The following is a 27,393-nucleotide window of genomic DNA, read 5'->3' as shown; positions in this document are numbered from 1 at the left end:
TCTCCCTCTGAATATTTGATCCTGAGTGAACGATGATTTCATACATTTCATCTCTATTTTGTGTCTCAGGAATTAACTTTGGACTCTTTTGCTTTTAATAGGCTACTGGAAGCCGACTTGGCTTGTTCACTAAGACTGCCTCTACCCTTCTGACCGCCATCATTATTGCTTTTGTATATGACTGGCGATTAACTTTGCTTATCCTGGCCTGCATTCCTTTCGTTATTGCTGCAAGTGCTATTCGACTGAGCTCTGTGGCTGGTCAGGCATCAAAAGATCAAAAAGCTTTGGAAGAGGCCGGACGAGTAAGATATCCAATATAAACTAAATGGGTATAATGTTATATCGTTTTAAGGACAACATTGTCAGTGGTGATTTTCTATAGAAATTACTCTGAAAATATATTAAATAAAACAGTGATAAAGAGAGACATTCTATTATAGTGGGATGCTAGCTCCACTCTAGTTAAGGTTGAGGATTACTTTTTTTCTTATTGCTTTAAAATCCACACAGTTACTCATATTGCCTTGAAATTCAATGGCAAAACAATTATGTTAACCCAAAGTTAAGGTTGCTTGGTGGCAGGTCATCCCCTTGGAGAACCTTGAGTTGAGCAAAACTCAAACTTCTGAACATCAGGAATTGCAGAGTTAAAGTTGCCCAGGCAACCTTAACTCTGCCCTCTTTCAGTAATTCCCCAGTGCTCCCTGTTAACACACATACCTTTATTCTGCCAACCCCACAATTGCTGAAATGTTTAAGCTCTTCACTTTCTTCTACAGTCCATTCAATGTCACCCCCAGGATTCCATCTTACACTATGAAAGGACCAAAAAGGGTAGGGGAAGGTTGACCATGCTAGCTTCCCTCTAGCCTCTTTCAGCTATGCCTCACTGTGCATGTACTCTCACTGGTCCTTGGCACTATAAAGATTCAGAAGGTTCCAGATCGTGGCGCTCACTCTCACACTTAGCCAACTCCCCAGAAAGAATATCATACATGTACAATGTGAGAACCGCTTTACAGCCTTTTACAGCTCCCGTGCCCTGATGGTACATCTCAGCTGGGAGGTGATTCCCAGGTCTCATAGACATACCCATGCTAGCTCTGCTTGAGCTAATGCACTAAAAAGAGCAGTGTAGCCAGGACGGTGGCTTGGGTGAGCCTCACAAGTAGTATGTGCCCAGGGGGTCTGGGTGGGTTTGTACTCATGCAGGTAGCTCAAGCCACTGCTCATGCCACCATAGCTATGCACAGTGGGTACATCTATGCGAGCTGGGACTCTCACCTCCCAGCTTAAGTGTAGGGCTACTGTTACATACAGGATACCATCTCAACGTACACTTTCACTTAGCCATCCTGAAAGCATTAGAATCCTTTCAAATTCCATCTCACAGCTGGCAATATCTTTGTAATTAAAGCCCCGTGCCCTGTTACTGACATAACCTACACAATTCCCCATAGAACTGAGACATTTGGAGGGAGGGATAGCTCAGTGGTTTGAGCATTGGTGTGCTAAACCCAGGGTTGTGAGTTCAATCCTTGAGGGGGCCACTTAGGGATCTGGGGCAAAATCAGTATTTGGTCCTGCTAGTGAAGGCAGGGGGCTGGACTCAATGACCTTTCAAGGTCCCTTCCAGTTCTAGGAGATAGGATATCTCCATTAAAAAAAAAAACAAAAAAAAATACTTCATCCTGAAGGTACACATCCTCCTCCTGCCTTTTCACACACACATAGATCTCTTTATATCTCTGTCACACATCTCCAAGTCATCCATAGATCTCGCTAACACACCTACCAAGCAGAGCTAACTACTTCCTCAGCTCTTCAGTTCAGCTCCATCTGCCACTGAGCACACTCACTTTGCCTGGAGTGTGCATAGATAATAAATGCTTAGATTGCTCATATGCCAGCTCGCTACTGAAAATACCCTTTCTAATACAGCCCCTGTGTCCTGCTAATGATATAAGGTACACAGGATCCTGAAGGTACATACCTAGCTCCTCCCTTTGTTCGGACATTGGAGGGTGGCAAACACAGAGTTCCTCCTGTCCTAAACTCTGCTCTGCTCTCTCACATACCTCAGAGTGATCCACACATCCTCACATCACCAACACACTTACCAAGCAGGCCCAGCTACTGTCTCCACCATTTAGTGTAGGTACACCTAGCATCCTGATTGCAACTGGAGTATATGCAAATAATTCCCATCGGCTACTGACAGCTGTAGGGAACAGATGGAACATGGGGTGGGCAGCCTTTTTTTTTTTTCTTGTCCTGTAATATTGTTAGATGGAATCCTGTGGGTGAGAGTGAATGGGCTGTAAAAGGAGGTAAAGAGCTTGTACGTGTCAGCAGTTGCGGGGTTGGAAGAGCAAAGGTATGTGTGTTAACTGGGCACTGCGGAAAGAGGGTAGAGGTAAGCTTGCATGCACAACCTTACTTGTGCATCTCCTGGTTTTCAGTAGTTTGAGTTTTGTTCCACACAGCATTCTACAGGGGTACGACATACCCCCAAGCAACCTTAACCCTGCATTTAACGGCGTTCTTTGCCATGGAATTTCCAAGGTTTTTTGTGTTTTTTTTTTTTAAACAGGAAAAGCTCTGGTGGCGTTAGGAGATAGTGGCCATATAGGTAGTTGTACATCTAGTGTTCCTCAATTAGCATTCTGAGCCATCTGCACCCCCTGACACACACATTCATCAGCTGTGCCTCACCAGCCCTGCTTCAGCACACCTCCCCCGCCATACCTCTGACCCAGTCACTGCATTCCCCCATCCCCACTACCATACAGAGGCCTCCCTATTGCAAGCAGGGAACACCTCTCCCTGAAGTTTTCACTCCCTGTGTACTAACTTTTCTATTGCTGTCACTTCCTCCCTCCTCTAATCTGACTCACATGCAGTGCCTGGGGTGAAGGACAGCTGTGTTCCAGTGGCATAGTGTTCCTGGTCGTGTTTCAGAATGGCTAGAGGGTGGGGTTTGTAGCAGGCTGGTGGGAGAAATCACAGATAGGGTTTGTGTTCCAAAACACTGACAATTTTATGTTTCAGAGAAAAATCCTCTGACCCCTTTCCGATAGATGTGCCCCATCTCCAAGAACAGTGCGATGTCAGAGCTTGTAATGGTTTCTGGTAGGCCACGAACCCTCCAATTAATGTGCGTCCAGTAGCTTTCCTGTAGTGTTGGGGTGCACTGACAGAGCTGGGAGGTGCAATGGGTCAGGTGCACTGGTAGAGGTGGGGTATAGGAAGGTTGGGGTACACTGGAAGGGCTCGGGCTGCAGGAAAGTTGGGGTGCAAAGACAGCTGTGGGATGCAGGGGGTTAGGATGCCAAGACCAAGCTGGGGGTTGGGGTGCAGGAAGGTTGAGGTGCAGGATGGCTTGAGTTTATTGGCAAAGGGGGCACATGGGTTGCAGTGCACGGCTCGGGGTGCACTGGCAGAGCTGGGGGGTCACGTGCCTCCATCACCTGAACCGCTTATCTCCCCTACCACCTATTCCTAGTTACCCCAATCCACCCTCCCAGCAGGGTTGCCAATTCTGGTTGAACCTATTCCTGGAGGTTTCCTCACATGACACAATCTTTAAAGATTAATCTTTAATTCCTGAAAAACAACGAGGAGTCTGGTGGCTTTGTGGATACAGACTAACACAGCTACTCCTCTGATACTTTAATTCTGGGAAACTCCAGGACAATCCTGGAGGTTTGGCAAGTGGCAACCCTCATTCCAAGAAAGTTTACACATCCAATTTTCCACCCAAATGCTTTGATTGCATTTCTCCCAAAATGAAATTACCTCCTATGACTCTCACATTGTAGCAATCTCCAGCCACTCAGTTCAAAATTCCTTTTGTCTTAGGTGGGTGTTGTAATTAACTTATCTTTAGCAGTGTTAATTGAAGGGTGAGTTCACAGCCATCCAGTGGTCTATGATTCATCTTCCAGTCCTTAGTATCTACCTATGAATTCTAGATCTAGAGTTCTAGCTCTAAATTTTTGGGTTTTTTTAAACACCCACCACCTAGAAACTTTTTTTTAAAAATGGCTGTTTTTAGGGCTTATATCTCCAGAACGTCTGGCTCAACAGATATCAAGTTTGGGTCACTAACCCTACCCTACCGTCTCCTGTGGTGCACCACTATAAATTGGTGAACCTTATGGGTGTGCAAGATACGTGTAGTGATCCAAATTTGGGGTCATTTGACCAAGGGGTTTACAAGATGTTATTTCCCACCAAATAATCAGCTTTTCTAAAGGTTCGTTCTAGAAATGGTTTTTTGCCCACAGCTAGAGATCAGACCACGGGTCTAATCCTGGCACAAGGGTCTCACTCACTTGAGGGTTACCTCCAGAGAATGCATGGCATCCATTAGCCCTTTGGGGGAAGCAAGATTCAGAACATTATCAGCAAAAGAGTTTGGCCATCCACTTAGGCTCTTGAGTAAAGGTCAAGCACTCCACAAGTTACACTGAGCACGTATGTAAAAAGAACCCCAAAGGATTTGCAGGTAGAATATGGTCAAAGCAGCTGGATAGACTGAAGAGATGCACAGTAAGTGTTTGTTCCTGAACTCCCCCAGCTAGTGACAGTTCACGGCCCCCCTTTGCTGAAAACCTGGGAAAGCTTGGCTGGAATGTTGCTAAAATCTGTTATTATCAGGCTTTTATTTTGGAGGAGGGTGTAATGTCATCAAAGTATTTTTGTTTTAAAATATAGGCGTGCAAATGCTTGCTGGCAAGAGAGGAGCATTTTAGGGGATGGAGGAGTTAAGGGAATAGGGTGAGAGGGGTTTGGGGCTGCACGGAGAAGAGGGGGGATTATGGGGAGGGAGATAAATGGGAACGGGTGGTAGAGGAGGTTGGGTTTGGGGAATGGATACTGGGAAGCAGACATGAGGGTTTGTTGCAGAGGGTCTGGGGGGAATAGGGGCAGCTCCACATTCTCCCCGTCTGTCCCTTTTGTGTGTGTGCTTGAATCTCGGGGACCCCCTAGCTCTCTAGGGGAGTCTTAGCTTCTCTGTCCACCCCCTGCATGTGAGGTGGAAATTGGGGGGGGGGGACTTGCCTCTCTGGGGGTGTCTGAGCCCTGCACCTGACCCCCCTCTGTTTGCCAGGCTCTGAAGCTACCTTGCCCAGCCGTGGGGATCTATCTGCCTTCCATGCCCCCTCTCATGTGAGCCAGGGTCTGCAGTAGGCATTGCTTTCTGGAGACATCTAAGCCCCCCTCCCTACCTCCTCACATGAATTGGAATCTGGGGTGCTTTGTCCCTCTAAGGGAGTCTGGCCCCCTCTCTCTACCTCTCCCCATGTGAGCTTGGATCAGGGAAATCCGGGTGCACTGAGTGGGAAGCTTAGAACAGGCATGCTCAGAGCATGCCCCAAGAATACACTGCTGAGAGAGCGGTGAGGAGCTGAGAATGGGCATGTCAGAAACTCTACAGTCCTCGGGAGGGGGAATGGAAAAATCCACTGGCATGAATGGAGCAGTTCATATGTCTCAGAGCTAGGTGACCAGGTGTCTCAATTTTAGAGGGACTGTCCTGATATTCGGGGCTTTGTCTTATATAGGTGCCTATTACTCCCCACCCCGTCCCGATTTTTCACACTTGCTGTCTGGTCACCCTACTCAGAGCTAGATTCTGGCTGAATTCAGGCTGGGTGTTCACTTTCAGCTGAGAACATCTCATTGAAATGAATGGGCCATTTCACAGCTCTCTGAGACTATTATGATGCTGATGGATGTGTGGAGCACCTCTGCTCCATTGGCCTTCTAATTTTATACAGCATTACAACTGAGCACCAGCTCTGCTCTAGCTAAGGTGGGGAAGCCCTTCCTGTTTAAAGGATGACTACTAAGTATGCTAAAATCTGTGTGTTTACACAGATTGTCTTGAAATTTGCTATGTGTCATGAAAGCATAGGGTAGGGTGAGTGATCCAAAGATGGGTCATTTGAGTATGGGGTTCCCCACAGCCTCCAGGGGGAAAAAATTAAGTTCACAGATTTTAGCAACTTTGAAGTTGTAAGCTCACCCTGAGCAGAAATCTGAAAATGAAATGTAAACTTTTGTTTTAATTTGGAGAAATGGAATCTGAGCACAGCCGATAATTAAGAAGGCTCTCAAACTATGTTTGAAAAGAAAATTAATTACAAGGGGTGATTGCCGTGTAAGAGTAAGTGGGAAGAAGGGGCTGTTTGGGGTCTAGAGCAAGGGATGGGGGCATAGGTGCTGACTCTGTGGGTGGAAAAAAATTGGTGGATGCTTAGCACCCACTGGCAGCCAGCTCCATCCCTTCTCCCCCAGTGCCTCCCACCCACCGGTGGCCCCGCCGATCAACTCCTTCCCTCTCCCTCCCAGCGCTTCCTGCCCACCACAATCTGCTGTTCCGCGGTATGCTGTGGGGAAAGGGAAAGCAGTGGGGATGAGGTCCGCTCGGGGGAGGGGGGAGGAACTGGGTGGGAATAAGCAGGGTGGGAAGAGGTGGGATGGGGGTGGGGCTTTGGGGGACTGGGTGGAGTGGGGGTGGGGCCTGGAGCTGAGCGGGGGTTTGAGCACCCCTGGGGAAAGGAGGAAGCCGGCACATGAGGAGGGGGATTAATGAGGATGGGTGGTGGGGGAGGGAAGAAGGGTTAGGGGCTCAAATAAGGGGGAGGGTGGGGATTGGGAGAGTGTGAGGGGAGAGAATGGGGAATGTGAGGGGTGGCAGAGGAAGTTGAGGATTTGGGGGTGGGCTGTCAGCCCTGAATTCTCCCCTTCTGTGTGTGGTTGGATCTAGGGGAGCCCTGCTCCTCCATGTGAGCTGGGATCTAGGGACCCTGCTCTTCTTGCAGTTTCTGAGCCTCTCACCTTGCCCCCCAATGAAGCCAGGATCAGGGGGGCTAAAGAATATGCAAATTTAAACATCTGAAATCCAGAAAATGAAAAGTGAAGATACACGTCACCCCTGTGGGAGTGCTGGCCAAAGTGTGTGGGGGAAGGGCCTGGTTTGGAGGACTGGCTGGGCCTGGCACATGGCTGGGGAAGCCTGGCAGAAGCAGGAGCAGGAGTCCCCACTGGGGGTGGGTAGTAGGAGTGTGGGGCTCACCCAGCTCAATGTGCCGCTCAGGCTGCATAACCAAGGTAGCATGCAGCCCTCCAGTGAGCTGCTGCCTGGGATATGTGTACTCAGAGCAAGGAGCAACTTCTTACCTTTTAATGGCTTCTTTAGTGCCAGCTAATGCTGCTGTACAACAAAATGTACAGATGCGGGGAGGAGTACTTAGGAATCACACAGCAGCCATGTTGGCTTAGTAGAAAGACCACTGTGACCTTAGGAAAATAATTTAATGGTTGTGCCTCAGTTTCCCTGTGAATGATACTTAATCTCCTTTTTTTAAAAGAAAAACACTTGGAGAGCGAAAGATGAAAAGTGCTACAGATGTGCTAACTACGTAGTGGTAGGAGGAGACTCAAACATAAGAGAATACTTCATAGCTGTCTTGTCTCCCGATTTAGATTTCAACGGAAGCAGTTGAAAATATAAGAACTGTGGCTTCATTAACTAGTGAAGATGCATTCTATGAGAGATATAATGCAAGTTTGAATGGTCCATACAGGTAGGATTTGCTCTCAGACAATGCTGTTTTTTAAAAGCAATGAATACATATTTTCTTAATTTAAAACAACTCAAGATTTATTCATATTACATTCATTTTCAGACTGAAAATATTAAACATATAAATGATTTGAAAAGATATTGGCAGGGTAAAATGTATTTACTCTGTATCTTTAAAATACGTTCTTAGATGCTACTGTGTGTGATGTAATATTTGTGTGTGAGAGAGAATGTAATGACCTGGTATAAAGTTTTTATTAACATGAATATGGGATATTTACTTGCTTCACAAGTACTGCAGCAGAATGAGCTTCATGGGTCAAGTGGCAAAGACTTTCTACTACATAACGTCACCATATATTATGACTTTAACTACAAGTAAGGACTTGCAGGTCTTGAAATAAGGTGCATTTCTTTTTCCCCTTTGGCCTTTTCATTCACACTCTACAAGCTAAACCACTGCAGGGGCTAACTTCTAATATCCAAATATGTCAGACATTTTCCTAGTCTCCATTTTATTTAAATGAAATGATCTACCATCCATTTTGTTTCTTTCCCCTTAAATATGCTTTAAGTAAAAGTAGGGATTGAAAATTATAGTCCTCTGCCAATGACAGTTTTATGATTCAATATTCTATAAACCATCAGTATGAGAAAAAAAAATCTATATTTCATTGGAGAAATGGGATTCTCAGCTTTAGCACTTGTCTCTAGTCCTCTCAGATCATTGTATCACAATATTATGATTTTTAGAGAAACTATTTTGAAAAACATTTTAAAAATATATGAGCACTAGAGATGAGTGAAAATCTGAATTTCTATCCTGTGGGAAATTCTAATATTTCAACCTCTGTTTTGCTCTGAAGTGGGACAAAATGTGAAAATATATCAATTTTTTTTCACGGAAAGAAAAGTTTTTTAGAAAAATTTCAATTTAGAAATGGCACATCATTCCATTTTTGCATTTTTTCTCCAAACAAAATATTTTTATATTCCCAAATAATTGAAATATTTAATTTTCTTTTGTTTAACTGACCTGAAACTTTTTGTTTCTATCTAGTTCAACATCAAACTGCATTTCCCTGTTTTGGAACATTGCCTCTCTTATGGGCCAGGATCCCTGGTTGGAGTATATCTCCCATGATGCAGTGTGGTCTCCCCTCTGACTGACTGGCATAATGCATTATCAGAGTCACATGGCTATGGGTGCAAAGCAGAAATATTTCAATTCAGGTCAAACCAACCCAGAATAAAATATTTTGTTACCTTTTTCCCAATGGAAATTTTCAAATATGCAGAAATTGCGTTTTCTGTTGAAAAATCATTTTGCCAGTTTCTTTGTCACAGCAAGGTCTGCACATAATTAAGGTGATCCAGTTTTACCATCCCACACAACAACATTGGTCACCATTTAAAAGTCACCACTGTACAGGGTGTCTGAGTTGCTACTTTTTCCCCTCCTGTACTCAGAACAGGCAATATCTGCAGTGCTTCAGTTATGCTGTGTTGTACACATTGACTGTTCTATGGTGACCACTACATTTATCCAAATTGTCCAAAAATTCAAGCATTCAAAGATCATAAGAGACTTATCGAAATTATCAATTTGCTTTGTGTCAGATCCTTGGCCATCCATAAACATTTATTCTGGAAACCAGCATTCAAGTGTTAAAATGTTATGACTATTAAAGGGAATTTTATCATAAGGTCCTATCCAACAAACAGCTGGTTGGGATGAAGGGGTCTCATTTGCCATAATTTCTCTCCAGAGGCACCTTCATGGAGCCTCTAGCATGCAGCTTTATTAATTATTATTTATTATTTGAGTGAGTGAGGTATATGGTTTGCCACCCCTAATCCAAAGGTCTGACCTTCTCCCGGCCAGTCTCTGTTCTTGGCATTTCATGACAATTTTTTCCTTTAACATAAATCTTTTTTTTTTAATCAGGGACTCTCTAACAAAAGCCCCCCTATATGGACTTACTTATGGAATAGCCCAATGTGCAAACTACTTTCTCAATGCAGCAATCTTCAGATTCGGGGCATGGCTCATTGCTAATTGTTATACAAACATTGAAAATGTATTTATGTGAGTACACATCAGTCCAAAGACAGTGATTTCAACACATGGTAGTTGTGTATAAGTCTAGTTACTAAGGCAATAGTGCAAGAGGTCCAACAGTTTAGAATCTGGTCAGGAGTTCAATTCAGGCAGAAGGGTTATTTCTGGGAGAGGAAGTTTGAAACAGGTGTGTTGGCATGTATAGAGCCTGGCTCAGTTTATTTACTATGGAGAAACTTTTACTGTTGACACTTCATTGCAGACAACGGGCTTTGTGAAATGCTTCTGCGTGGAGAAATTACATACCATTAGGGTATGTCTACACTACGAAATTAGGTCGAATTTATAGAAGCCGGTTTTATAGAAATCGGTTTTATACAGTCAATTGTGTGTGTCCCCACATTAAATGCTCTAAGTGCATTAAGTCAGCGGACCGCGTCCACAGTACTGAGGCTAGCGTCGACTTCTGGAGCGTTGCACTGTGGGTAGCTATCCCACAGTTCCCGCAGTCTCCGCTGCCCATTGGATTTCTGGGTTGAGATCCCAATGCCTGATGATGCAAAAACAGTGTCGTGGGTGGTTCTGGGTACATGTTGTCAGGCCCCTCCCCCTCCGTCAGAGCAACGGCAGACAATCGATTCGCACCTTTTTACCTGGGTTACCTGTGCAGACAACATACCACGGCAAGCATGGAGCCCGCTCAGCTCAGCTCACCGTCACCATGTCATCTGGGTGCTGGCAGACGTGGTACTGCATTGCTACACAGGAGCAGCTAATTGCCTTTTGGCAGTAGACGGTGCAGTATGACTGGTAGCCGTCATCGGCTATCTGGGTGCTGGCAGACGTGGGGCTGCATTGCTACACAGCAGCAGCTCCTTGCCTTTTGGCAGTGGATCGTGTATTACGACTGGTATCCGTCATCGTCGTATTCCTCAGTGAGTTCAATCAGAGGCACCTGGGCAGACATGTTTTGTCTCCTGGCCTATTGAACCGTCTTGACGATGATGGCTAGCAGTCGTAGTACATCATTTTCTGCCAAGCATCCAGAAGATGCCGATGGCTATCAGTCATGCTGCAACGTCTGCTGCCAGCTTAAGATGTAAAAAATAGATGGATCAGATTTGTTCTGTATTCATTTGCTTCCCCCTCCCTCCGTGAAATCAATGGCCTGCTAAACCCACGGTTTTGAGTTCAATCTTTGGGGGGGCCATTCTGTGTGACAGTTGTTTGTGTTTCTCCCTGATGCACAGCCACCTTTGTTGATTTTAATTCCCTGTACCTGTAAGCCATGTCGTCACTCGCCCCTCCCTCCCTCCCTCCCTCGGTCAGACAATAGTTTCGCGCCTTTTTTCAGCACAGACGCCATAGCACTGGGATCATGGAGCCCCCTCAGATCACTGCGGCAATTATGAGCACTATGAACACCACGCGCATTGTCCTGGAGTATATGCAGAGCCAGAACATGCCAAAGCAAAACCAGGCGAGGAGGCGATTGCAGCAATTGCAGCGCGGCGACGAGAGTGATGAGGAAATTGACATGGACATAGACCTCTCACAAAGTACAGGCCCCAGCAATGTGAAAATCATGGTGTTACTGGGGCAGGTTCATGGTGTGGAATGCCGATTCTGGGCCTGGGAAACAAGCACAGACTGGTGGGACCGCATCGTGTTGCAGGTGTGGGATGATTCCCAGTTGCTGCGAAACTTTCGCATGCGTAAGGGCTCTTTCATGGAACTTTGTGACTTGCTTTCCCCTGCCCTGAAGCGCCAGAATACCAGGATGAGAGCAGCCCTCACAGTTGAGAAGCGAGTGGCGATAGCCCTGTGGAAGCTTGCAATGCCAGACAGCTACCGGTCAGTCGGGAATCAATTTGGAGTGGGCAAATCTACTGTGGGGGCTGCTGTGATCCAAGTAGCCAATGCAATCAAAGACCTACTGATATCAAGGGTAGTGACTCTGGGAAACATGCAGGTCATAGTGGATGGCTTTGCTGCAATGGGATTCCCAAACTGTGGTGGGGCGATAGACGGAACCCATATCCCTATCTTGTCACCGAAGCACCAAGCCACCGAGTACATAAACCGCAAGGGGTACTTTTCAATGCTGCTGCAAGCCCTGGTGGATCACAAGGGACATTTCACTAACATCAACGTGGGATGGCCGGGAAAGGTACATGATGCTCGCGTCTTCAGGAACTCTGGTCTGTTTCAAAAGCTGGAGGAAGGGACTTTCTTCCCGGACCAGAAAATAACCGTTGGGGATGTTGAAATGCCTATTGTGATCCTTGGGGACCCAGCCTACCCCTTAATGCCATGGCTCATGAAGCTGTACACAGGCAGCCTGGACAGGAGTCAGGACCTGTTCAACTATAGGCTGAGCAAGTGCCGAATGGTGGTGGAATGTGCATTTGGACGTTTAAAAGCACGCTGGCGCAGTTTACTGACTCGAATAGACCTCAGCGAAGCCAATATTCCAATTGTTATTGCTGCTTGCTGTGCGCTCCACAATATCTGTGAGAGTAAGGGGGAGAAATTTATGGTGGGGTGGGAGGTTGAGGCAAATCGCCTGGCCACTGATTACGCGCAGCCAGACACCAGGGCGGTTAGAAGAGTACAGCAGGGCGCGGTGCGCATCAGAGAAGCATTGAACACGAGTTTTGTGACTGGCCAGGCTACAGTGTGAAACTTCTGTTTGTTTCTCCTTGATGAACCCTCCCACCCCCACCCCCGGTTCACTCTACTTCCCTGTAAGCTAACCACCCTCCCCTCCCCCCTTCGAGCACCGCTTGCAGAGGCAATAAAGTCATTGTTACTTCACATTCATGCATTCTTTATTAATTCATCACACAACTACGGGGATAACTGCCAAGGTAGCCCAGGAAGGGTGGGGGAGGAGGGAAGCGCTGGGTGGGGTGGGGGAGGAGGGAAGGACAAGGATACACTGCAGTTTAAAACTTTAAAACTTTAACTCTTATTGAAGGCCAGCCATCGGGGGTGGAGTGGCTGGGTGGCCGGAGGCCCCCCCACTGTGTTCTTGGGCGTCTGGGTGAGGAGGCTATGGAACTTGGGGAGGAGGGCTGTTGGTTACACAGGGGCTGTAGTGGCAGTCTCTGTTCCTGCTGACTTTCCTGCAGCTCAACCATACGCTGGAGCATTTCAGTTTGATGCTCCAGCAGCCGGAGCATCGACTCTTGCCTTCTGTCAGCAAGCTGATGCCACCTATCCTCTTCAGCCCACCACTTGCTCTCTTCAGCCCGCGATTCAGCCCGCCACCTCTCCTCTCATTCATATTGTGCTTTTTTGCACTCTGACATTGACTGCCTCCATGCATTCTGCTGTGCTCTGTCAGCGTGGGAGGACATCTGGAGCTCCGAGAACATATCATCTCGAGTCCGCCATTTTCTCCTTCTAATCTTCACTAGCCTCTGCGAAGGAGAAACATTTGCAGCTGGTGGAGGAGAAGGGAGAAGTAGTTAAAAAAGACACATTTTAGAGAACAATGGGTACACTCTTTCACATTAAATTTTGCTGTTCACATTACACAGCACATGTGCTTTCGTTACAAGGTCGCATTTTTCCTCTTATATTGGGGGCCTGCCGGTTTGGTGTGAGAGATCACTCACGCAGTGCCAGGCAACAGAATTCGGCTCGCAGGCAGCCATGGTAAGCCACAGTCTTTTGGCTTTTTTAACCTTCAAACAGCAGCGCCCTCATTTCCCATACCAAGGACCCGTTGGGTTGGCCATTTAAAATGGGTTTGCAATGTAAAAGGAGGGGCTGCGGTTTCCGAGTTAACATGCAGCACAAACCCAACTACCCACCCCCCCCCACCCCACCCCAATTCTCTGGGATGATCACTTCACCCCTCCCCCCCACCGCGTGGCTAACAGCGGGGAACATTTCTGTTTAGCCGAGCAGGAACGGGCACCTCTGAATGTCCCCTTAATAAAATCACCCCATTTCAACCAGGTGACCATGAATGATATCACTCTCCTGAGGATAATAAAGAGAGATAAGGAATGGATGTTGTCTGCATGCCAGCAAACACCGGGACCATACACTGCCATGCTTTGTTATGCAATGATTCCAGTCTACGTGCTACTGGCCTGGCGTGGTAAAGTGTCCTACCATGGTGGACGGGATAAGGCAGCCCTCCCCAGAAACCTTTTGCAAAGGCTTTGGGAGTACATGAAGGAGAGCTTTCTGGAGATGTCCCTGGAGGATTTCCTCTCCATCCCCATACACGTTAACAGACTTTTCCAGTAGCTGTACTGGCCGCGATTGCCAGGGCAAATTAATCATTAATCATTAAACACGCTTGCTTTTAAACCATGTGTAATATTTACAAAGGTACACTCACCAGAGGTCCCTTGTGTGCCCTCAGGGTCTGGGAGCACGCCTTGGGTGAGTTCGGGGGTTACTGGTTCCAGGTCCAGGGTGATAAACATATCCTGGCTGTTGGGGAAACCGGTTTCTCCGCTTCCTTGCTGTGAGCTATCTTCATTGTCTTCATCATCATCGTCTTCTGCGTACCCCGAACCCGCTTCCCTGTTGCGTGATTCTCCATTGATGGAGTCAAAGCACACGGTTGGGGTAGTGGTGGCTGCACCCCCTAGAATGGCATGCAGCTCCGCGTAGAAGCGGCATGTTTGCGGCTCTGCCCCAGACCTTCCGTTTGCCTCTCTGGCTTTGTGGTAGGCTTGCCTTAGCTCCTTAATTTTCACGCGGCACTGCTGTGCGTCCCTGTTATGGCCTCTGTCCTTCATGGCCTTTGAGACTTTTTCTAATATTTTGCCATTTCGTTTACTGCTACGGAGTTCAGCTAGCACTGATTCGTCTCCCCATATGGCGAGCAGATCCCGTACCTCCCGTTCGGTCCATGCTGGAGTTCTTTTGCGATCCTGGGACTCCATCATGGTTATCTGTGCTGATGAGCTCTGCGTGGTCACCTGTGCTCTCCGCGCTGGGCAAACAGGAAATGAAATTCAAAAGTTCGCGGGGCTTTTCCTGTCTACCTGGTCAGTGCATCTGAGTTCAGAACGCTGTCCAGAGCGGTCACAATGAAGCACTGTGGGATAGCTCCCGGAGGCCAATAACGTCCAATTCCGTCCACACTACCCCAAATCCGACCCGCAAAGGCTGATTTTAGCACTAATCCCCTTGTCGGAGGTGGAGTAAAGAAACCGGTTTAAAGGGCCCTTTAAGTCGAAAAAAAGGGCTTCGTCGTGTGGACGTGTCCAGGCTTAATTCGATTTAATGCTGCTAAAGTCGACCTAAACTCGTAGTGTGGACCAGGCCTAAGTCACCCCTAAAAATGTTTGTAGCTGTAAACGTCTGTCTCTAATCCTTTGTGTGTAATTTTTCTAAACCATAAATTTGTAAAAATGTCACAGTTCTCAGATTTATAGATAGTGTTAAATAAGGAAAACAATATTTGTAATTTATGAACAATAATAAAAAAAGTCTCTCTTTAGATGAACTGAAAGATGTTTTGTGTTTGGTTTTCAGAGCCGCCTTCTCAGTTCTATACGGTGTTATAAATGTTGGGCAGTCCACTTCTTTGGCACCAGATTTTGGCAAAGCTAAAGTTTCTTCCCAACGAATCTTTCAGCTTTTGGATCGGAAACCCTTAATTGACAGCTATAGTGAAGAGGGTACAAAACTGGTAAGGCCATTCAGAAAGTCCTTGAAACAAACAAACCTGGTGGTACTGTATTGTCCTTAATTGTATTAATCTTATTAAATTGCCTTTTGCAATGTCACAGAAGACAGGACCAGACAGGTAGGGTAAAATTTAACAGCAATAACTGAATAATTTTATATTTGCCCAGTGCCATTTAATACCTTTTTGCTTGAGAAATTAATAGAATACTTTTAAGTGCGGTTCTGTTTTGAAAAATGACTGGAAGAATGACATTTCATTCACCTGTTCTGTCCGTTGGATGTATTCTGAGGCCTTGTCTACACTACCGGGGTAAGTCGACCTAAGTTACGCTACTCCAGCTATGTGAATAATGTAATTGAGTTTGATGTAGCTGAGGTCGACTTACCGCGGTGTCTTCATTGTGCTGCGTTGACGGGAGATGCTCTCCCATCGACTTACCTTACTCTTCTCGTTCCGGTGGAGTACCAGACTCGATCAGAGAGCACTCCGCTATCGACACCCGCTGAATCAATTGCAGCAGTGTCCATCCCCTGGTAGTGAAGACAAGCCCAGAGTTATAACTGCTTTCTTTAGTAATACAAGTATGTTTTCGCTGCTTTTTAGGCCTGTAAACTATGCAGCTGTGGGGGAGAGTGAGTTAGAGTCTATTCCTTCTTGTGCATTATCAGCAGACTTGTTTGCTAAGTTCCAGTCAGTTACATCTGTGTAACAGAGAGTCAAGGTGGGTGAGTTAATATCTTTCATTGAAACAAATTCTGTTGGTGAGAGAGACAAGCTGTCAAGCTTACACAGAGCTCTTCTTCAGTTCTGTATAAGCTCAAAAGCTTGTCTCTCTCACCAACAGAAGTTGGTCCAATAAAAGATATTACTTCACCCACGTTGACTCTCTAATATCCTGGGACTGACACGGCTATAACAACACTGCATACAACATTTGAGTAACCTCATTCAAGTCAAAGGGGTTGCACAAGTATTAATGAGGACGTAACTTGGCCTGCAGAACCTTTTGTTCCTGGTGATTATACATGAGATGGAAAGAACCCAGCTTGTCTCTCAAAGTCCAGTGTTGACAGTTAGAAACTCATCTTTGTATTTGTAAACTGAATACATTTCATATTGTCTCTCAGTGCTTTTCATAAATGCTTTTACAAGCTGAACCAGCCTTTCAGAAACTTGAAATTGCTTTAGAATTCTAGCTTTTGGATAGTGGCCTCGATTCAGAAAAGGACTCAGGCACATACTGTAAGCATGCCAGTAATTCATGTGCACAACTTTAAGTCACACATGTGCTTGACTACTTTCCTGAATCAGCTCTACATGCCCAGACTATTAATGCTCCAGGGGAAATATCTTCTTGCGGATAAAGATGTTAATTGAAAGTGAAACCACTCTGGGCCAAATCCTGATGCCAGTGAAGCAGCTGCCTTTGACTTCAATGAAGCTAAGATTTGGCCCAAAGAGTTTAAACCTTGAAAGTCCAGTTCTCTAGGTGCTGTAAGAGCCCATTGTACTCGCAGTGCTGGTATTGTGGTCCTAGAGCTGTCCCATCCCCCAGGCATCAGAGGAGGCTTCCACAGTCTCTCCTAACATCTCCTTCACTCACCCTTGTCTTCAAGTCTTCTTCCTTGCTACCTCTTATACTTAGAGCTCCCTTCCTACATAAAAGAGACAATCAGCTACCCTTTCCTTATTCAAACCTACACTTAAAACATAGTTGTCCTTGAAAACTATGAATAATCCACCAAAGTAAAAATGTTTAACCCAATCTGAGATCTGATGTCCGCCTTGTACTATGTTCATCCTGCGTACTATGTGTTTAAATGACACTATTTAGAGAGTGAACTCCCAGGGGCAGGAACTATGTTTTCCACACACAATGATAGTGTCTGGATTATATGCAATGATGACATAAAAGAGAGGTATTAGGGTTGTTTACTTACCTAAAGTAATGATAGTCCTTGTGAACCAGGCTGAAAAGGAATGATATAAATGAGAGAGAGATGCAGAAAAGAACCACTCAAGAAGGAGGTCCCGTACACAGAAGATACCAATACAATCGCACTGCATATTTAAGCAATAATAAACTGACTTGTCACGCCTTCATTTAAATGACCATAATGAGTTGTGTTTGATGCTTCAGTACAAGATAGACAGGTCTTCTGTCATACATTTGTATTTTCTACCGTTTCCAGAGTCAGTTTGATGGCAACATTGAATTCAGGGACATCCATTTTATATACCCTACAAGACCAGAAGCTCAAGTTTTGCAAGGACTCAGCGTGAAGGTTAATAAAGGACAGACGCTAGCCTTGGTGGGGAGCAGTGGTTGTGGCAAAAGCACATCCATTCAGCTGCTGGAGAGATTTTATGACCCTATGGCAGGACAAGTGGTAAGAAAAGATTTGTGAAGCTGTTAACGCTAAGAGATTATAGAACAGTTCTTCAAAGTATTTTACAAACATTATATCATCCGCACAACACCTCTTTTGAGGTGGATAAGTGTTGTTACAGGTCCGGGTACTGCAGAGAAGACTTGGGACTTCCTTAAGGTAGAGCCGGGAGTAGAACTTTGGATCTTCTGACTCCCCATCCTGCATTTAGATCACTGGAAGGCATCTCTTGGTTGATTTACTTGATATATTGGAGGGGACATTAGAATATACTTCCCATAACGTAACCCTTGCCACTAGTCCTGTAATCATGTTAACATGACACAATTTGAGGTCTAATTCATCACTTGATGAGACTTTTGATGCAAGTCCTATTAATGATGATGAGAGCTCCAAGAAGAATAGCCTAGAGATGGTGAGTCAAAGGACGTTTGAATAAATGCCCAAAGATGTGGATTCTTATTGGAGCTCTTCAACCTTCTAGGTCTAAGAAGCTCATGAACAGACTTTCTCATGAGATCTCTGGTACCTGCCATCATCAGTAAAGATGGAAATTCTGTGGGCACATCTCATTATAGATTGGCAATTCCACATCTATTACGGAAGCTAGCAGAGCAGACGTGCACAAAAAAATACTTCTGAGAAGAAAAGGTTATCTGATCTTCTTTTGAATTTTCAGAGTTTTGGTTCAGTTCAAGTTTGGATGAAAGATCTGATCATCTATTATTTGATCAGAAGTGGTTCACTAACCACTTTACTTTTACTGTAACTCTAACACAGGTCAGAGGATTTTTACAGATTGGTGTTTCACATGTACATTGTACGCCTGAGGAGGAGTATTGCATTCTGCAGGGAATGATTTTTCCCTTTTTCTGTTTCTAGTTTGCAGATGGGTTCGATACCAAGTCTTTGCATTTACAATGGTTAAGGTCCAAATTGGGTATTGTGTCACAGGAGCCTATTTTGTTTGACTGCAGCATTGCTGAAAATATCCAGTACGGAGACAACAGTAGGGTTGTCAGTCAGGAGGAAGTTGAAGAGGCAGCTAAAGCAGCAAATATTCACACCTTCATAGAAAATCTCCCAGAGGTAAATGAAAAAGTCTTTCCAGTCTCAGTGTGGGGTAAATACTCACTGTGACTTATCGAAGCAACTCCCATTAATGCAAAACAATATGCTTTAAAAAAAAAAAAAAAAAAAGCTTATTTTCTTGTGTTTACAATTCTCAAAGAGGAAAATAGGAAGCTGATGTTTAAAAATGTAACTTGCAATATGTATTAACACATACACAGTCATAATTAGCTAATTCAAATGCAAAATCTGAGCTCCAGTTTTCTTGTTTTCCTCTACCACAGTGATGTTATATAACAACTATAAAAGAGACATTCAATTCTAAACCTTTATTTTCATTTCTTCATAAACTTTGCCAATTCTTTTTCCTTTTTTGGCTGAAACTTTCTCTAGTTTTAGTCTTATCTGAAAGGTAAAATGTTTCAAGTACCTCTTAACCTTCATGTTTGCCATGGACTTAGTTCTCAAAGTGGATAAAAACCTTGGAAAAGCCCAAAGAAATCAGGCTTCCTGTAGAGTTGCATGGAATTGAAAATGACAATTGAAAGTTGAAAAAAACAATATTTCTTTTTCATTACCACCTAGTTTTTGAAAATGTACTTAGAAGAAAGTTTTGGATGTGTAAGAAATAAACCGTCACCTCCTGAGTGTGGGTCTCTAGGGCCTTGAAATTATAAAAGTATCTTGAGATCTATATGTTTAAGTACAGGTGTCTTTGACTAGACTAGACACATCAGTGGTTGCACCACTTGGGAGTTAGTCTTTTTCTAATGCTGAAATGAATTTTCATTACAGAGCAGTTATCAATACGTGTAGCTGTAGATATGCATTTTGATTCAAACAGTTAATAAGATCTTATAAAATTTTATTTTTTATTAAAAACCATTACATTATTCTTTTTTCTTTCACGGTGGAAATGCTTAATATAGTACATTATCTGCTATTAAAAATATAACTTTCTGTTTCTAACTTTCCTTCACAATGAATATTTACTTATACAGAAGTATAATACCCGAGTGGGTGACAAAGGAGCACAACTTTCTGGAGGTCAGAAACAAAGAATAGCAATTGCTCGTGCTCTAGTTCGTAAGCCAGCAGTTCTGCTTCTGGATGAAGCCACATCTGCTCTTGACACAGAAAGTGAAAAGGTTAGTAATATGCATTCTACCATTTGTAATACACACAAAATTATAGGGTTCTAACACTTCACTGCAAGAACACAGGCGCTCCATGTACAATACAATTTTGAAAGTTCCACAGAACGATCCTTAGCTCACTCTCTGTCTACAGCCTGCTTTTGCAAGGTGTAGAGTGCCTTCGACTCCTGGTGTCTAAATTGGGAGTTGATGGTAGTCAGCAACACTTGGGGCTGGAGACAAAGTGGGATTTTCAGAACTCCTCAGTTTGGGCCTGCCTCAGTTCCTTCAAAGTCAGTTATGAAATCAATGGGACTTTTAATGGGTTCACAGTTAGGCCAATGCTGAGCACTTTGGAAAATCCCATTGATAATTAGCAGCTTTGAGTTTGAGACAGGTGTCTTCAAACAGTAGACTGTGATCTACTAGAGGAGGCTTTGTAAGGCAAGTCACCAGCTCCGTCCTCTTCCCTTCAGCCAGCAGCACTAGCAGCAAAGTGGGTCTCTTTCTGCACTATTTCCTGCTCTGTCTGGGTGAACAGGTGTTGCTACAGAGACCGAGAGGGATCCACTCTGCCAGTAGAACTGCTGGCTGTCAGGACAGAATGGAACAATAAAGAAGTTTAATGTTGTCCTGCCTCTGTCCGCTTCCCAGTCCTTTTATCCAGTAGTTGGAAACAGTCAGGATGCAATGTCAAATATAACACACACATTTGGTAAGCAGCCAATATAACAGACAGTTCATTACACCTCTGCAAATTAGTTGTGTTGCATGGTAAATCTAAGTTTTATGTTGGTCCAAACTAGATCCTTATGGACCTCGTTCTGCTAGCCTGTGTTCATGAGAGTAGTCTCAATGACTTCAGTCGAATTACTCACACAAATAAAGGTTGGAATATCAGGCCCCTGTGTTTGAGGCCTCCTTCATGCATGGGAAGTACTGACTCCTAAACCCCAGTGAGGAATACCTAAGTGATAATGTGAACTATAAAGGCAAAGATGTTACCTATGAAAGGGAAGATTCTCCAAGTAATAAGTTTTTCACTGCATCTGTCTACAGATTGTCCAGAAAGCCTTGGACGATGCCAGGAAGGGTCGAACCTGCATTATTATTGCTCACCGCTTGACGACCGTCCAGAACGCTGATGTCATAGCAGTGATTCATAATGGAAAAGTAGTGGAACAAGGGACTCACAGCCAGCTGCTGGCAAAGGAAGGACATTACTATGCACTTGTAAATGCACAAGTTTCTCATTAACATTAATGTTACAAACTAATCTATTTATATAAATACACACACAACCCACAGCTAAGTAATATTAAGGATGCACCTCATTACTGAGATGTCTGCAGGTTCAATATACAGGCATGTAGTAAAAAACAGAGACGAGACATTTATTTTTAACTTGTGTCACAGCTTTAGTATTACTTAATCCTATTGGTAAAATCCTTTGGGGCGTGTTGGTTAATTTTAATCTGCTTTTATATTAATGATTACAAGCCTTTCATGAAAATATATACACCTCTACCCCGATATAATGCAACCCGATATAACACGAATTCAAATATAACGCGTTAAAGCAGTGCTCTGTGGGGGCGGGGCTGTGCACTCCGGAGAATCAAAGCAAGTTCAATATAACACGGTTTCACCTATAATGCGGTAAGATTTTTTGGCTGCCGAGGACAGCGTTATATGGGGGTAGAGGTGTATTGACAAAATAGATCACAAACTGTTTGTTTATAAATTATTATTAAAACCTGTATTATTGACCTCACAGAACTTACTGGTTCTTTTGAAACCATTAAGGCTATTTCAAAAAGACTTAAACATAATTATTATTTGCCCAATGACCATGATGGCTCCTTTTGGAGCTGATTAATGTCAACCATGTAAATAGCTATTTAACAAAAAACTGTGTGTGGGGGTTTTACCATATGAAGTTAGATTTAAACATTTTTTTTCAGCTTTTTAAATGGAGTTTTAGAAATGTTGATCGATCCATGTATAGTCATAGTGGTTTACACAGCTCTGTTATAATATTTTATTATCAGAGTGTTTTTCCCTTAATATAGTCAACCATCATGCTTAAACAACAGTTGAGGGACCTATGTCATCTACTAGAGAGAGAGAGACAGACAGACAGACAGACTCGGGCAGCCCTGTTTTGGGTTTGCTTCTGGCAAACTCACTTTTTGGTTTGCCAAGGGCAAAATCAAAACCACCTTTGGTTTTTGTTTAGTATTTACACCCTACAGGAGCTTGGAATATTTCACACTTTCAGATGCCTCTGCTTACTTGTGACAGACAGAAATTAAAAATAATTATAATGTCTTTTGCCCCTTTTGTTTCCCTGCTTCTAGGTCTATGAGGGAAACAAAATATAAAAAACATATAAACTTCGCTCTCAACCTCGCCAAAATACTCTTCCGCATTCATCCTCATGCCCAATCAGCTTTTCTCAGAAGCTACCAGGAAGGGCTACTCCCACTATGGGCGATTGATCCTCTGTAGACACATTGGGAAGGGCTGGTCAGTTTCTGCTGGCACCACCGTGACGTGTGCAGGAAAGTGACTTTCCACTTCTGGTTATAGAGAAATCAATGGCTGTTCTCACAGTATATCCCCATTATCCAAACTGGAATCAAATGTGTCCCTTTGTCTGGTTTTGTTTTTACACTGGAACCAATTTTTAAGTCTGTTTACTGTAAAGGTGAAGCCTATAATAAAGAATGTAGAAAATCATTCAAATATTACACAGAGAGGATTGCCAAACTTAGTTTATTTTAAGGCCACGTAATGTATGAACTATAGAACATCTGTAGCTAGTTAATGGGATCTCATAGTCACATCAACACAGATAATGTAGAGTAGAGGCCAAAATGCTTCACTGCTCAATCTGTTTCCAATGTGATAACTTTGAACTTGTTTTAATAGAGTTGGGCAAAACATTTGAGGAGACATGCACAATTAGACATTAAAGCTTTAGAAAAGGGCTTTGCTTCGGTCAACCAACAGTACATATGAGCTGCCACATCCATTAGACATGTGCTCCTATCATTTTGTCATCTTAGAGAAAGGTGTCAGCATTACATATGACATACAGGAAGATGATTGTACGTACATCATTCTTGGCATGTTGCTTAACGTTGTTCATCAGTGCATTCTTCTGTGGCAATAGCCAGCCAAATTCAATCAAGTCTGTATTGCTGGAAAAATCGTTTTGAAATAAAAGGCCTGAAGGTGTCAAGTATCAGATCATTCTTTAAAATATTGTGGGATTAGAAGTTTTTGGGGCCAGAACAACCAGCTCTTGCTAGTTAGTGTATTTTAGTCTATGCTTGGAGTGTGCATTCAATGATGATGCTGATCTTCTGTGTGGAGAAAGGACATGGCTCTGTGGCTGCACCTCACTTCTTAAAAAATGAATCTGGAAAACCTCCCTCTGTATACATCTGGCCTCTTCACTTGTATTTCGAAGGAGGAAATTTAACAGGAAAATGGCAAATACGATGAAGGTAATATGGGTCGGTTCACTTCGTCTTCCACAATTCTACACCCCCACTACGTAAAAGAACCATTATTTATTTATTTTCAGTGTAAATATAATAAAGCACACCAATATCAGTCTCCCATTATAATTACAATCCAGAGCAATAAAACACAACACAACAAAAGCAAATCCCAGACGACATAAAAAAGCCAGTGACCAAGAAAACAGAACAAACTCTTCACTTCTTCAGATTTCCAACAGAAACTCCATACAGTCAAATGCCTGTTCAAGTATGTGGGCTGTGCTGCATCAATCTAACCAGATCTCTGTGGTGCAAGCTTTGGTATCAAATGATGGCCAAACACTCCCACTCATGTAGGGCGTTCCATAATCAGCCATATTCTCTGGTACAAGACATAGGAGCCATGCCGGAGGACCTGTAGGCTAAAATGGCATTTTAGCCCCACCCGCTTCTGCCTGGCCACAGCTGCTACACTGGGCAGCATCTTTGCCACTCTGCAGCACTAGAGTGTGTCTTGGCCAGTTTGCAGGCTGTCTGGGCTGCACGGCCAGAGGGTTCCCCTACTTAAGAGGATTCCTCCCCTGCCCAATGTGGCCAGTTTGCACCAGTGTGGCCATGAGCCTGGCCCACGATGCTGGTTGTCATCAGCATTCTGGAAAAAACATCAGCCCACATCTACTCACTGACTCTAATGGCATCTCAAACCCATTGAAGAAGGGGGAGGGGGCATAAAACATGTATGTTGCAACGTATGTTATGTTAGTGCTAGGATGACCAGACAGCAAATGTGAAAAATTGGGACAGGAGGTGAGGGGTAATAGAAAAAGACCCAAAAATTGGGACTGTCCCTATAAAATCGGGACATCTGGTCACCCTAGTTAGTGCTTATCTAAGCATGCTAGGTTATTGCTAATGTATGAAGTCCTGAGAGAGAAAAAGTGCACCAAGATTTTGGAGAGCAGCCAAAACATAATTAACCATTCAACTCACCTGTAAATTCAGCATAAATTGCTGTCAAATTTGATTAACTCTTTGGGGTCAGGAATCAAATTTACACTGATACATGCTAATTCAAACTGCAGCCATGGTGAGGAGAATAGTATAAATACTTAGACAAACTGATAGTAGGAGATGCCAATTCTGCTGGTGTTAAGGAGTTAAATGTCCTTGTATTCTTATTTGCATGAGTGTAGGACAATCCCAATGGGTGCTGAAGTTCCCCATTCCCCTGATATCCATACTTTCGGATTACCTGTCACCAGGTTGTCAGCCAAACAATTTCCAGAGTGGTAGCTGAGTTTAACATTTAGCATCGTTTCCTTCCCAAATGTTTCACCTCCTCTACAATCTATAAAACTCCTATTCACACCAATCTCAAAGCTGCAGAGGATTGTATAAGTCCATAAAGAAGCTACTTCATGATGGCCTTATGGGGATAAGGAAGAATTTCATTGGAATCACCATTTGTAACCCTCAGATCCTTTGAAACTTTCTCCCTTTTAAAAACAGATTTGCTATAATTTAGGGAAATGAAAAAATAAGAATTTATTCAGTTCAGCTGAAATGCTAAATCAGTGTGTCTTTATTTTCCAGGGATTAGCGTTATGAGTCTAATTTAAATTCTGAGCGAGTTGTAATTGACATATATTGTGCCAATGACTTTTTTACTTATGTGTTTATAATTGTGAATATGTCTGGCTAATGGAGAGCTTTTTGGTCTTATGTCATACCAGTAGTTAGGAAAATTCCTGTCACTCAAGAGCTGGCCTGTTTAAATGTTAATGGGATATGACTTTTCCCAATTAAGGGAACCATGAAAATACTCTGCAGAATCTTTAAGGTCTATTCACCTGACATTGCTGGAGGGTTTGAAGTGAAAGTGCTCTCAAAGACCTTGTACGCCGTGTTGTTGTAGCCCTGTTGGTTCCAGGCTATTAGGATATGTCTACACAGCAACTAGACACCCTCAGCTGGCCCATGTCAGCCGACTCAGGATCGCAGGGCTCAGGCTGCGGAGATGTTTCATTGCTGTGTAGACTTCTGGGCTTGGGCTGGAGCTCGGGCTCTAGGACCCTGTGAGATGGGAAGGTCCCAGAGCTCAGGCTTCAGCACAGTCCACACAGCAATGAAACAGCCTCGAAGCTCATGTCCTGCATGTCCTGCATGTTCTGGGTGTCTAGTTGCTGTGGAGACATAGTGTTAGAAACACAAGGGGGACGAGAAAATCTCTCTTATTGGACCAGCTTCTCTTGGTGAGAGAGAGACCAGCTTTCAAGCTTTGACAGAGCTCTTCTTCAGGAGGAAGAAGATCTCTGTGTAAGGTCTGTGTAACCTCGAAAGCTTGTCCCTTTCACCACCAGACAATGGTCCAATGAGAGTGATTATCTCACTCATCTTCTCTCTCTCAAAGACCTTGTCTACACTAGGAAAATAGCTACCCTTGTGACACAAAAATGCCTGTTCTTGATCTACATTAGAACTTACGCCATGGATGATAGATGTAATGGTGCTGAAAAACAGCTACAAAATACCCTAGTGCATCTCCACTCAATACTTTAGTAAATGTGTTACAATAAGAGTGCTGCTGCACCAGTGCTAAGCTGCTACTGTAGCCTGGGATTGGGAACTTTTTTTACCACCTGTTCAGAGAAGGTTTTCATGGCATTGTGATAAAAATGCCCAAATGCAGCTACACTAGCGCTTACAACATTTTTGCAACCACTAATGCTGCTGCATTGTTAGTGCCAGTTGCTATCATACAGATACTAATTTTTCGGGTTCAAATGACACATACAGAGATCTAGCAGTGTCTTGCTTCATTCTCCTACACCAGGAGAAAAAAGGGACACAATGACAGAGCAAAAACTTTTCAAAAGGAAGAGTCTCCATTTGAAGACAGGCTTTGCTAAACTAAACTAAAGAAATTTGTCAGGCTGCTCGCCCTGTAGCCTCGCACACCTGTAACATATTTCATGTCCACCCATATAAGTCCTCCCACGGGGCACAGGCACTACAGTTACCATTTCAATTAGACTTATTTCAAGCAAAGTTAACTGTTGCATGATTGCCACTGTGCCAGCACCTGCCACTTAAATGCCAGTGTATGTGGAACTCACTGCCATAGTAACCCTAATGGTAGAAATAGTCCTTTCACTACTAACACACACTGTACAAGTCAGTGGTTAAGGGGCTCGTATCGAGTACTTTCTGCAGCCCAGTGTCTCCCACAATTCTGGGCATCCAGACTGCTCTCCTCTCTCTGCAGCTTCGTGGCGGCAGATCAGCTCCACATGCTCTGGACATACCTCCTCTGCTCCTGCTTGCTGCCAGAGTCTCTGCCTCCACTGCACCAGACTGGGGCAGTTTCTGTTGCTCCTGCCTGTACTTTCCAATTTGAGCTGTTTCTTCCCAGCTTTTGGGCAGTGGGGAGCAGCGTTCTCCCTCTCCAAGATTCCTCTCCTTCCTGGGTCAGTTAACCACTTGGGGGATTAACCATCTCTGAACTCTGCTGCACTGCCGGCTCCTCTGCCCCTTGCAGGCATGGCAGAGTAGCCAAGAAAGCACAGGATTTAATCCAAGAAGTGCTCTATAGGTGAGGCTGCCTGCTTCCAGCCTTTCCCTCCCTCCCTGACTCTGTTAGGTCCTGAGGCTAGGAGTCAGACAGGCAGGTCGGTTCCCTTCCCCACTGTGGTGGGGTGCCTGCCCCACACTGGGCTCTAAGGGGTTAATAGAGCCCAAGGAATGCTGTGCAGGAGGCAACCAATCACAGAAGGGCTGAAGGAAGCAGCCAAGCAGGCCCATATAAAAAGGGAGCTGCAGGGCAGAGGAGGGCAGTTCTCTGCTACGAGCCCAGGGTGGAAAGACTTTGGCATGGTCTACACTACAATTTTAGGTTGAATTTAGCAGCGCTACCTCGATTTAACCCTGCACCCGTCCACACGACGAAGCCCTTTTTTT

The 27,393-nt window shown here is 44.3% G+C and overlaps 1 protein-coding gene across 1 annotated transcript in view; it reads left to right on the top strand.

Annotated features, from left to right (window-relative positions):
* The window catches only part of LOC135873819 (ATP-dependent translocase ABCB1-like), a 110,973-nt gene extending 89,792 nt beyond the window's left edge, over positions 1 to 21,181 (top strand). The window contains exons 22-29 of the mRNA XM_065398433.1: positions 102 to 305; positions 7,501 to 7,601; positions 9,549 to 9,689; positions 15,171 to 15,327; positions 17,520 to 17,717; positions 18,600 to 18,806; positions 19,790 to 19,936; positions 20,984 to 21,181. Of these exons, the coding sequence (XP_065254505.1) occupies positions 102 to 305; positions 7,501 to 7,601; positions 9,549 to 9,689; positions 15,171 to 15,327; positions 17,520 to 17,717; positions 18,600 to 18,806; positions 19,790 to 19,936; positions 20,984 to 21,181 (1,353 nt within the window). The remainder of the gene's footprint in view (positions 1 to 101; positions 306 to 7,500; positions 7,602 to 9,548; positions 9,690 to 15,170; positions 15,328 to 17,519; positions 17,718 to 18,599; positions 18,807 to 19,789; positions 19,937 to 20,983) is intronic.
* Positions 21,182 to 27,393: the final 6,212 nt, after the last annotated feature.

Source organism: Emys orbicularis, chromosome 2, assembly GCF_028017835.1.
Source record: "Emys orbicularis isolate rEmyOrb1 chromosome 2, rEmyOrb1.hap1, whole genome shotgun sequence".
Taxonomy (NCBI): Eukaryota; Metazoa; Chordata; order Testudines; family Emydidae; genus Emys; species Emys orbicularis.
The sequence above is the reverse complement of the archived record's forward strand: the minus strand, read 5'-3'. Positions and strand labels throughout refer to the sequence as shown.